General features: G+C 38.9%; 1 protein-coding gene across 8 annotated transcripts in view; it reads left to right on the forward strand.

The window, feature by feature from the left end:
* The window catches only part of NEDD4L (NEDD4 like E3 ubiquitin protein ligase), a 352,866-nt gene that overhangs the window by 306,563 nt on the left and 33,780 nt on the right, over positions 1 to 12,523 (forward strand). For 4 of the 8 annotated variants that reach the window (XM_087715361.1, XM_087715360.1, XM_087715358.1 and 1 more), the window contains 3 exons: positions 3,609 to 3,663; positions 3,754 to 3,810; positions 10,868 to 10,926. In XM_087715361.1, coding sequence (XP_087571487.1) covers positions 3,609 to 3,663; positions 3,754 to 3,810; positions 10,868 to 10,926 — 171 coding nt within the window. The remainder of the gene's footprint in view (positions 1 to 3,608; positions 3,664 to 3,753; positions 3,811 to 10,867; positions 10,927 to 12,523) is intronic. The other 4 variants (XM_087715363.1, XM_087715362.1, XM_087715359.1 and 1 more) reach the window with 1 other exon arrangement.

A 12,523-nucleotide genomic window follows, 5' to 3' on the forward strand; every position in this document is an offset into this window, starting at 1 on the left:
CAAGGAGCATATCTTCCAACTTCCTGCCAGCTTCCCCACTGATTTTGCTATGGGAAGCCAGCAGAGAAGGCCATACTTTATATCACCATAGTATAGTGTGATGGCTGTAAGTATAAGGCCCATTTGTAATTATCACTCGTTCAGGGTTGTCTTAAGTTCAGACAGTTGTTGCATGAATGAACATTAAACAAAGACCACCTATAATTGGAATTTGTTACAAAAAAGGTCACATCTTCTGTATTCAAGGACCTACTTCTCCTTGTGGAGGCACATACAGTAAGGGTTCCGAGGGATCATCATAAAACATAGCTATATTCTTATGCCATCCATGGTTCCTTTGTGCAATATAGGGCTTACTATACTTTACCCCATCTTAAGATTTAGTTGCTATGGGACCCAGTGGCTCAGTGGCTAAGATGCTGAGCTTGTCAATCAGAAAGGTCAGCAGTTTGGCGGTTTGAATCCCTAGCGCTGCGTAACGGAGTGAGCTCCCGTTACTTGTCCCAGCTTCTGCCAACCTAACAGTTCGAAAGCATGTAAAAATGCAAGTAGAAAAATAGGAACCACCTTTGGTGGGAAGGTAACAGAGTTCCAGGTGCCTTTGGTGTTTAGTCATGTGACCCTGAAGACATCTTCAGACAGCGCTGGCTTTGAAACGGAGATGAGCACCACCCGCTAGAGTCGGGAACGACTAGCACATATGTGCAAGAGGAACATTTACTTTTATGCTTTACCCCATCTTAAGATTTAGTTGTGAGTCCCATTAAATTCATTTGGGTACTGGGATAACATAAAAAGAAGAGTAAACTCTAGAAATATGAACAAAGGCTGTTTATTCTGACAGTGGTTGTCCCAGATTTTAGTCAGAAGTCTTCTCCAGCCCTACTTGGAAATAGTAGCAAAGGCTTCCATAATTAGAGTAGAAATTGGAAGGCCTGATTCTGTTGTTAAAGATTTGTTTGTCAAATCAGGAAATAGCTATATTATTCAGGTATTATTGGTATGGAATCTCTGCCCGAGGCTGATAATCTGGGTCTGCTATAGCCATGTGTTCTTCTTGGTTCTCATTTTTTAAAATAATGATAAAATATGTCATCAACAGGAAGTCATTTTATGCTGATTCTCCTTGCATTAGATAACAATTCAATTAAGCCATATTTAATGCGTATGTATTTTCAAAATCTGGGTTTCTGCATTATTATCTTATGTTAACACTCTCAGGAACAAAATACTTACTTTTTAAATTATCAGACTTTTGACAATATAATGAATCTCTAGAACATCTGAATTTAATTTTGAATGATTGGCTAAAGCAAGAGAAATATTGTTTACAAGTTAAGATACTAAAGTGTATCTCTCCCATTGTAAACCTAAGAATATCCACATCCATCTTTTTGAGAACGGAATAAAAATTCCTTTCCCTGCACACAGTAAAGCCGTGGTTCTTTTGCTATTTTAACATTACCTACTGTGTTATCTCTGTATTTAATTCTACATTTCTCATTTGGAAGAACAGATTAATGTCCTTACCATGCTGTTCTTATGAATACTCAAGATTATATGTAAAGCGTTCCTTTAATTGCAAGTACAACTAGAAAAATCTCCTTTCTTTAAGTGAATGCCTTCTCTCACTTGGCGAGCCCTTGCAGGGCTCCCAAAACCTCTATTTTTAAGGGCTTTTTGGTCTACCTTCCTGTAATTTGGGCTGTTTTAAAAATAATGCAGCATACCAGCAGCATCTCCTTTCTGCTTTCTGAGGAATGAACAAAAGATAGTTCTTTTCTTTCTTTCTTTCTTTGTTCAGATTTTTTTCCTCTGTCTACAAAAGTTTTAATTCACAGGGAAAACTTCTTTTTTTCCTTCCTTAACTGTGGAGAGTAAAAATGGTTTAACTCTCTGCTTAAGGCCAGTGCTGAAGCTGCCAGCCATCTCTTGCTGCTCATTCTTACAAAAAACACAGTGGGAAGGAACGCAATCTTAGTATATCATGTCCTCAATAGGGGGGCGGGGGGGGGGGAATTATTCCAAAGCATTTTCTATGGGAGGTTTTATTTTAGTTCCTGCAATATTATTGTTGCTGGTATTTTTTTAAGATGGTAGCGGCTAACTTATTCCAAAATGACTCTGGATGGCTAACAATTAAACTTAGAAAACAGTAGGGAAAAAATTCTATGCATTTACAAAAACACATCCCATACACCAAAAAAACGACAGCAATAGAGACTTCACAAGTACTGCATCCCAGTGTAAAGAGAAGACATATTCGCAGTTTTTGACAAAAAAAACCAACATCTATGTGGGAACAATATTCCTTCTTTTGTTTTATTTTCCCCACCCTTTGATGGAAGCTTCCATCCAACAAGTTGGGCATTTTCCTGAAAAAAACACATTTTCTGACTCTTTCCTCTTGCAAAATGCTAATGAGAGGGAAATAAATTATTTGATATTTTTTTAAAGAAAGTTAATGTCTAGGAACCGATGAACATTGGAAAAGGCAGCTACATCAAGAACTGTACTTTTGACCATTTCCACATATGCACAACTTGAGCAATAGAAGCTATACATACATAAAACATACATACATACATACATACATACATACATACATACATACATACATACATACCCATATGAAATACATTACTTTATTTTATTTTTAATTTACGTTTTAATTTTTTAAAAATGAAATAGAAGCCGTCTCGTTCCGCTCCTGATTCAGAGAGAGGAAGATGTACTTTCTCTCTCTCCCTTTGAGATTTTGTAGGCACCTGGAAAAACAAAATGATGCAGCATTTCCTGGAAAGGAAATAGCTCAAGAGTTGGTACTGTTTTAATCTCTGACCTTCAATGTAACATTGATTAATTAAAATGACCGCTATGTGCAAGGTTGCCAAGTTTCAGAAAGCTTCTATGTCCTTATGTTAGACCTCATATTTTAGCTACCTTTCGTTTATTTAAATTATACTCACCTATTTTATTTGTATTTTTTAATTTGGTTCAGGGGAGTGTTAGTAACAGAGAAAAAACTGTACAATGATGCCTTCCACCTAAAAAGGATGCTACTCCTGGACTAGTTCAAGAATAATTTCTCTTTCACCCCCTATCTGTTCTACATATGCTATGGGGTTTGGAAAGCAATATTAGCTACTTTGGATAATGAAACATCTGCAAGAAAACAACTAAGCTCAGAGGGCACCAAAGACCCCTCATTTCAATCCTAAACTACAAATATTCTCCTTTATAGGCAAGATTCAGTGGCAACATCTGTCAGGGGATTGACTAATCAAACCATTGGTTACAACAGTCTGTTTACTGGAAGAAACAAATCCCCATGGAGTTCTTTGGAATTAATTTCCTTCTTATTCAACATCAGAAGATAGCATTTCCCCCCCAAAAATTTTTTTTGACTCTGCTAGGCACATATTAGGTCATATTGGTGAACTCCACGATTTCAATTTTAAGTATATAATGCATGAAACATTCTTTAAAATGTGAGGGAGAATAAATGAAGCTATCTATATGCCTGTTTAGAAACGTTTAAACATAATGATGCTGCAATGAATATTAATTCTGCTTCTGATGTTGTTTTTGTTGTTCTTTAATTACAGCCTGGTTGGGAGGAAAGGATTCATTTGGATGGAAGAACGTTTTATATAGATCATAGTAAGTAGGCATGCAGGCTCTACAAGCGAATAGATGAAGGGAGGTAATCTTTATTGAAGTGAAAGCTTTGTAATTTTACTCTTCATTTAGGAAGCCAGGTGTTGCTATGTGGCGAGATTCATACCCGAGACTTAGTGCCCTCCTACGGTATTGTACAATTCACCAAAAGCTTGCTTTAATTGGCTCATCAAGCTTTGTCCCTATTTGATCTTGTGAAGCATTAACATTTCTTCTTTGTGGTTGTTTTTGTTGAATTTTTTTTTAATTTTCTTTTATTTCTCTTTGATGTTGTGGATGGATCCCGTGGCTTATATGCACTTATTAATAAATGGAAGCACACTCTAGGAATAGAAAATAAGATGAGAAAAAAAAAATGAATAATGTAGCCGTGAGTCTGATTATCACACAAGTAGCAGAAGAAAATTTTGCTAGAATCTTTCCCCTCACACAAATCAATTAAAGTAGGTCTTAGGGCAACACCAGTTCTGACCTTATTTTCTATTTGTGGCATGTTAGTTTGCACCCTGTTAATCTATCCACTTTTGTTCCTTGAAGTCCTAGTCTAAATGGCGTTTCATTGTAGATATGTCCTATTACAGCACTTCTGAACAAGTGTGTGGATCTTTGTTGTGTTTTGATTTTCAAGTGGCAACAGAAATAATAATTGTTCGTCAACTGGGAATGTTTGTGATTTTTTTTAAATATATATATATTCATAAATGCATATGCAAACGCTCAACATGTCCTTGAGCGAAAATATGGAAAGGGAAACAGCTGTATGAAACTTGAAAAATTAACCTTTTCAAATTATTGCATCGGTGTTTTGATCTCTGTTGTCTTTGAATATCCATCAATTAACAGCACAGTGTTAACTTATTTATAAAGAATGCCTGGATAAAGTAGCTTCTGAATCTTGAAAATGCATGAATAAGGTTTTAAGTAAAATCATATCCTTTAAAATAAAAATAAAATGGAAATCAACATTTAGAACCAGATTAAGTTTTTCCTAGAATTGTTATAGAATTAACCAAGAAATGCCTAAATGCTACATGGCCAATTCTGTTTTTTTACTACTTTTGAAAGACAGAAATGATAGTAGTTAGGTTCTTTTTACCTTTTCTATTATTGACCTTCCTTTTCCTCTTAAATAGTTCTGCTTCCTCACATGTCTGTCACCTTTATTAAAACTTTGCACTGATCCTGAAATCTTGTATATTAAGCATTGTTCTGACATAGGCTTCCTGAGACAGTAAAAAGCACACACTTAGTCCCCAAAACTCTCTTTTTATTTCAACGGCTGTCAATTATGTTCATTCACAGCCCATAATGAGTCTCAAATAGTTTGTAAAGAGTCCAACAGAAGTCTGTCAAAGTCTTTCTGGATAAGGCTAATAAGCACCCACCTTTATCTCCCTTGAACCGCTGCCAAAGACTTAGCTTGGCAAGGCCACACGGAGCACAGAGTCAAAACGGAGTTTCAGACTTTAAACCAACCAGAGTGAACAAAGTTGCTTCCTACAAAGGCTCACGTTCCTTTGTTCCTCCTTTATGTCTTATGGGAGGGGCCAATCATCTCCAAGTCTTACTCCCAAGTCACCCCTTTTGTCTTAACTGTTCTTGCTTTCTGACAGCTCTGTGCATGGGCGCACTGGGAACAGGCTCCCCCTGTGCCTCTTCCTTGCTGATGTCCGACTCTGGAGGCTCCAGAGGCAGCACATAACTCCCAGATGGCCCTGGCCCCCTCTCTGCCTCAGATGCAGAGCCCTCGTCCGAGCCTTTCTCAGACTCCAGGACTGGCCCATGTTCCTCCCAAACCTCTTCAGTGTCCAACTCTGCTGCCAGCTCTGCAGGCCGCCGGCAGACCACAATAAGTGTTTCTTTTCTGTCATCATCAGTTGAAGGCCTTGTCTTTTGTGGCAGCAGTAGCAATATGTATTTTTTTTTCCTGCTGCCATAAAGACAGTAGAGTAAAATCAGGCATAGCTCAATGAACCTCAGCCCTGTTTGGAATTAAAAGTGTCTTAAAACCAGCTTGGTTGAATCACTGCAGCCTTGCTATCATGTATATATATCTCTTGCCTTGCTTAGTGCATTTTTCTTTTTCCCCTGTACAATAAGACAGATGGCCGTGTCAGTTCACTGCTGGATGTGGACTTTATTTTATTTTAATGACTTTATTTTATGAATCACATTTATATAAACCCACCATATGGATTCCTGGACGTTTACAGTAATAACAACATGAGAAAGCATTATAAATACGGTAATGAAAATGTAAGAAAACGTTAAGATGCTGCCAAGAAAGTAAATGTATGTTAAAATAAATTACTCCAGCTGAACACCTCAGGATATCCCAAACCAAATAACCTCAACATATAAACAATCCCAGGAAATCAACGGCAGCAATTATGCATTTTGAAGAGCCGAGGTGGCGCAGTGGTTAAATGCAGCACTGCAGGCTATTTCAGCTGACTGCAGTTCTGTAGTTCGGCTGTTCAAATCTCACCGGCTCAGGGTTGACTCAGCCTTCCATCCTTCTGAGGTGGGTAAAATGAGGACCCGGATTGTTGTTGGGGGCAATATGCTGACTCTCTGTAAACCGCTTAGAGAGGGCTGAAAGCCCTATGAAGTGGTATCTAAGTCTAACTGCTATTGCATTAAGTCTTTGTAGCATTTTCTTGAATCCCATCAGGGAAGGAGCGTATCTGCTCCTAACCATAGGATCAGGGCAGCAGTAGAAGAACTGTTGCTGGCCTCAGCTTCCTCACTTCATAGAAATGAGGAATGATTAATAGCTTTTCTGGGAAGGAAAACAGTTTTTCCCAACACTTTTATTCTGGTTGGAAAAGTTAGATGCCAAGCCAGATAGAACTTTATTGGTCAAAGCAGCATTTATGTCACAGGAACTGGAGCAGATTGTTCTTTTGAGCTACTTGCTAATGAGAGGACCAGACCTTACGTTGTTGAGTTAGTACTGGGGACATAGGCTCAAGTCTAACTTTGGCATTACAGGAGGAGGTCTGTATTAAGTCTGCAATAGTAACTAATCAAGAGAGGTCAGGTATCACTTTCTCCAACCAACACATTTTATTAAAAGACATCAGCTTTCATGAGCTGCAGCCCCCTTCATTAAATCTTCATCCCAGAGTGGCTAACCCAGTGTTTCTCCATTTTGACAACTTTAAGATCTGTGGACTTCAACTCCCAGAATTCCCCAGACAGCACTTAAATTCGCCAGGGTTGAGAAACCCTGGACTAGACTGATCCAGGATTTTAACCGGGATGAACCAGCAGGATGGAGGTGGGTGGGTAGTTAAGGAAGGGAGACAAGTTGGTTAGGCAGTTGTAGGTTACAAGTAATCATAACCCAATTGGGGGAAAAAAACATCAGCCCTAACTTTCCAAAACTGGTTGAAATCTTTGGAGCCTATCTGTGAAAGTGATGACACAACAGTCACAAAACTAGGTCTTAAATAATAAGACCTAAATAAGACTCTTTTTTCTGAAACAGTGACTGTTTTAGAAAATTGGGTTTTTAACAGCACTTAAGTTCAACTTGCACTCAGGTGATCTCTGAAGGTCTCAACAAAACAATGAGTTTTTGACACAATTCAATTGTGAATTGATAATGCCCATGTACTATCTCACACATATAACCTTTGAGGTGACTTTGGATAGTCACCATCACACAGGCCCAACTTACCATATGAGATTGGTGTGATGTATTGCGTACATTGCCTTAAAACTCCCAAAGAGCAGGCAAGATATAAATCTAGCAAATAAACACTGCATACACTTGAAAATTTGAGAGAAATCTTAATTTACTTCACTTTTAAATTCCTAACAGTTACAGTTGGGAAATTCATTGTCAGCACCTCTCCATTAGATAATTAAGAAAGAAAGACCACGAGACTCCTTGTGTGGAAATCAAGTGTACTTTTACTAATTATAAATGATTAAAGGCATAGCGAAGCGAAATCTGAATATTTAGGCGCGAAAGCGATTGATATATAGAATAGCCCATTCCCCTCCCCTTGGCATCACAGTTACAGTCCAATCATAATTCTCTCAAGTGTCAGGTGCGAGATAACTTCAAAAGGCATCACGAAGATGGAATGTTGGTGCCGTTAGTCCAGGCGGGAATCTCCCACGCATGCGTAGTCCGACCAGCAGCTGAACTCCAGAACCTTCCTCCAGCACAATGAGTAACCCCTCCCAAATACCATGCCCTCCCTCCCCGTTTCATGGCAGCCGAAGCAACAGCAAAGCAGAGGCTGACATTCATTTGTTAGGGCCAAAGTAAATGTGAATGATGGAAGTTTTTGCGGCTAACCACCATAGCTGTCTTTTTTTAAAAAATGGTTTTAAGCATTCTTGATTCCATCATGCTCTCAAACAGCGCTTCTTCTAAACCACTTCGCCAATTAGCAAAATGGAATAGGGTGTCATCAATATGAACCATTCATAGTTTTCCTCTCATAAAAGTGTCCTCAGTTGACTCATCACTCTTGAACAAGTTTCTAGGCTTTGCTAAGATGTTCATCTGCCTTGAGAACTTTTTGGGGGGGGGGCGGGGATGCAGCCCAGTCATATAACACAAGTTTACAGTAGTGCGACAGATAGTCTTCGATTTATGGCTGTCATTAAGCCTAAGATTTCAGTCAGAAGTTGTTGCAATGATAAATTGAGATATCACATAGCCGGATCTGATTTCTTTTTAGCATTGTTTGCAGTGGTCATTAAAGCGAATCTATTTTACCCAAGGGTGTTTTGGCCGGAAATCAGAAGTAAACACTGGAAATACTCAAAAAAACATTGAACCTTGCAGTCACTTTGACTGCAAAAAGCCGTAAAGGTGAACCCGTTACCAAGCACCAAAAATACGATCACATGACCATAAGTTGTGTCAGCCATTGTAACTTTTAAACCAGGGTCTACATGGAATTTGGGGAGGGTTCGTCATAACTTCAAAGGGTGGTTAAGCAACTAAGTCATAAGTCGAGAACTACCTTTATTTTGTTTTGATTTATTTATCCATACATACAATTGATAGGCTGTCCAGTTTCCAAGAATTCCTGATGGCTTGCAGTTATTATTATTTTTAATTACAAAAGACAGAAAGAAATCATGAACATCCCTAAAACAACACATAATCAGAAAAAACACGTCCAGTGGGGGCGAGGGGGGGGCTCAACCGTCACTTTGAAAAAGCCTGGGAAAATAGCCAGGTCCTTTGTAGCTTCTTGAATGTCAACAATATGTTGTAATGTTGTGCTGTGCCTTTTCCTAGAAAAATGCACTTTGTATTTAGAAATCCATTTGAATCTCATGCCCTCCAGAAAACCATGTGATTTTACACACACACACACACACACACACACATATTTAAAGTTTATTTATCAGCACAAATAAAAAAACATTATATATATATATATATATATATATATATATATATATATATATATATATATATATATATATATATATATATATATATATATATATATATATATATATATATATATATATATTTTTCCCTTGTTTGTGGGGGCTGCCCAAAAACCTGCTTCCTAATAAATAGATTGTATTAACAAAATATACAATCTGTTTTATGAAATAAGAAATTTGAATTAGACTAGATAGAGAGAAGTACAAATAAATGACAGTAGTCCCTCTTCACTGTAACCAAATTATATCTAGCAAGAGGGCCCACATCCTCTTAACCTTTCTTGGTTGATGAGGAAACAATAACGATCCTTCCTTCCTTCCTTCTTTCTTATCTCTCTGGAAGAGGCAATTGAAAGGATATTGTAAGGCAAACCCCTCTGCTCATCCTTGTAGGCAGCAACGGTTAACGTGCAGAAATTGCCTCAGGTATTAAATTATTTACACAGGAAAAGGATAATTGGTTCCTTATTAAAAGGTATTTAAACACAGAATGAGGAAAAAAAGACGCCAAAAAGTGTAAAACCAACAAAAAGCTTCTGTTATAACTAGGGAATAAAAAGTAGCAAAGTGTGTTTCCCAAACAATGCAATTAGATCTTGCCAGAACACCAGCAATTAGAAGTCAAAACACCAGGCTGGAGAGCATTTGGGAACTAACCGTGGAAAGCAATTTTATATTAGTTGCCCAGAATTCCTGTGATTGCCCAATCGCATGATTTGAGTGACAGCTTAGGTGCCTCTCCATCGTTACATGGACAGTAGCATCCACTGCTTTATATTTTACCATCAAAAAACACCCCATTTTGTTTTAAAGAATTAGAGCGTAGAGGGAGGGCTTTAAATAAATGACAAATTATTCAGGGAAATCTTTTTCCAGATTCTTACATTGCTTCTTTATTGCACTCTTTAAATTCCTAACCTTGCTCTGCTCTCTGTAATAAAGATTTCAGAATAAAGAAATCTTTTCCCTAATGGTAGGCAAATAGATATGCTCTAAAGTTATCTGGATGGAGCCTAGCTAGAATTAAATTTGGAAAGAGAAGCAAAGGCAAACCAAGAAGGTGGAATCAACCTTTAAGAAAAGGACTTAAAAGTTTCTTAAAGGACTTTGTAATACAAAAGGAGAATTGGAATACTTCAGTCAAATTTCCCACAAACCATCACCCAGCCGTCCTCCAGTGTGTAGAACTGCCATAACCCCAAGTAAAAGCCAGTGCTGGTTAGGGATTGCAAATACATCACGTAATATATGTAATAAATCTATTGCAATCAAGCTGCATCCAGTGTACTCAAATATTTTCCCTTTAGTGGTTCACATGAAAGCGTTTGCCATCCAAATGCAAACTAAGTTGAATTCAAACCATTCAGACTTCAAAATTGCCAAGTGCAGGGGTATTGCTCCACATTGATGGAGGGTTTTTCCCCTCCCCAACCACTTTGGAAACATTGGAAGCGTCAGACAGCTGCTACAAGCCCAGAACAGCTGGCTGAAATGGTTCAATTGAAAATACTTTATCCATTGTCAGAATGCAGTCTCTGCATTGTAGGATAGTTTGTACGGGAATCGGATGGCTAAAGGAAACCCAAAGATAGTTGAATCCTTCTTGCTGCTCTTTAAAATGACATATTCACATATAAAGTCCTTTTTTCTTCGATAGTACCTGACCATTTGTTGTTTGGTTGTGGTTGTTTTTGTTTTAAAAATGGAATGCGAGAGGGGGGAAAACGTGTTGTAATTTTTCTTGTTTAATTTTCAGATAATAAAATTACCCAGTGGGAAGATCCCAGGTTGCAGAATCCTGCTATTACAGGTCCAGTAAGTACTGCATGGATTTTATTTTTATTACTGTTGTTGTTGTTGTTGTTGTTATTGCAAAAACTGCTGTGATTAAGTAGTTTTAACTTGGAAAGAAAATGACTGACTTTGATGTTTGTACCTGTGCCCCAGTGGTGGGATATGGCCGGTAAGCTCTGGTACAGGCGTACCGGTGCCTTCTGGGAGCACCAGGTACCGTTCCAGTATGGTGCTCTGGAGAGCCCACCTGTCCTCCTTACCTGTATTTGAGCCAATCGGGGCTTTCACGCATGTGTGCGGAGCATACGGCGCCTGTGTATTGCTCCACCAAGCAGCTGGAGCATCGCGGATGTTTGTACCTATGTCCTAGTGATGGGATACGACCGGTACACTCCGGTACAGGCATACCAGTGCCTGCTGGAGGCACCAGGTACAGTTCCAGCGGTGCTCTGGAGAGCCCACCTGCCCTCCTTACCTGTATTTGAGCCGATCGGGGCTTTCACGCATGTGCACGGAGCGTACGGCGCCTGCACGCGATGCTCCACCAAGCAGCTGGAGCATCGTGGGCGGTAAGTACGTATGCATGTGCTGTGCACGTGCACATGGTGGACATCCGGCCCCATTGCACCGTACCAGTTTCACCGGGATCTGGGACCCACCACTGCTGTGCCCACCCTTACAGTGGCACTAGTATCCCCCATGCTTCTCATCCAACATTTTAGCTCTTTAGATGCTAAATGCTGAAAAAGAATCCCAAACAGTGAACTTAATTTTGCAGAGAGAACATAACCCATTCCAAATCATACAAAAGCTTCTACTCTTGCTCATCTGCCTATTGGGTGTCTGATAGACAGAGGACAGTCTTTTTTGAAGTTGATTACCGTATTTTTAGGACTATATGACAAAAACAGGCTCGTTTTTTGTCAAAAAAAGGGTATGCATAGCCTTTAGGAGGCTTGTAGAGTGCTCCTGGGAGCTAGGGAGAGGGCAAAAACGAGCAAAAAACAGCCCATTTTTTCGCTCATTTTTGCCCTCCCCAGCCCCCAGAAGCACTCTGGAAGCCTCCTAAAAGCTATGCACAGCCACTTTTGCAAAGGGGGCAGGGTTTCAGTAGGACAAAAATGCTGTATTCAGTGTATAAGACGCACCCAGATTTTCACCCTCTTTTTTTGAGGGAAAAAGGTGCATCTTATACCCTGAAAAATACGGTAAGTATCTGCACTGAATGAATTATGTTGCAACCTAAAAAGTGTTCATCCATGAACTTTAAACAAATCATAATTTTTCATCCTATCATTACCAAATAAATGGATATCCAAGCTGACTACTATCTACCAGTGACAACATGGCCAAGGGCATGACTTTTAAAAGATAAATTTATTTACTTAGTTAGTAAGAGTGCACTGAATAAGGAAAACTGTCTCATTGACATTTCTACTTCTAAGATCAAAAACAAGGGAGCAAACTTTTCTTTCATGTTTCTGTTGTTCTGCAGGAAGAACGCTCAAAAATAGCATGGAACCGTACACTCTTGTATTGTCCTTATCTTGGGATGAAACCTCATCATACAGACACACAAAAATTCCATCTATTTCTTGTTCTGGTCAAAGTTTAGCCC

Source organism: Thamnophis sirtalis, unplaced genomic scaffold (genome assembly GCF_051295495.1).
Source record: "Thamnophis sirtalis isolate CommonGarterSnake01/CBP01778 unplaced genomic scaffold, rThaSir2_p1.2 scaffold_5, whole genome shotgun sequence".
NCBI classification, from domain to species: Eukaryota; Metazoa; Chordata; class Lepidosauria; order Squamata; family Natricidae; genus Thamnophis; species Thamnophis sirtalis.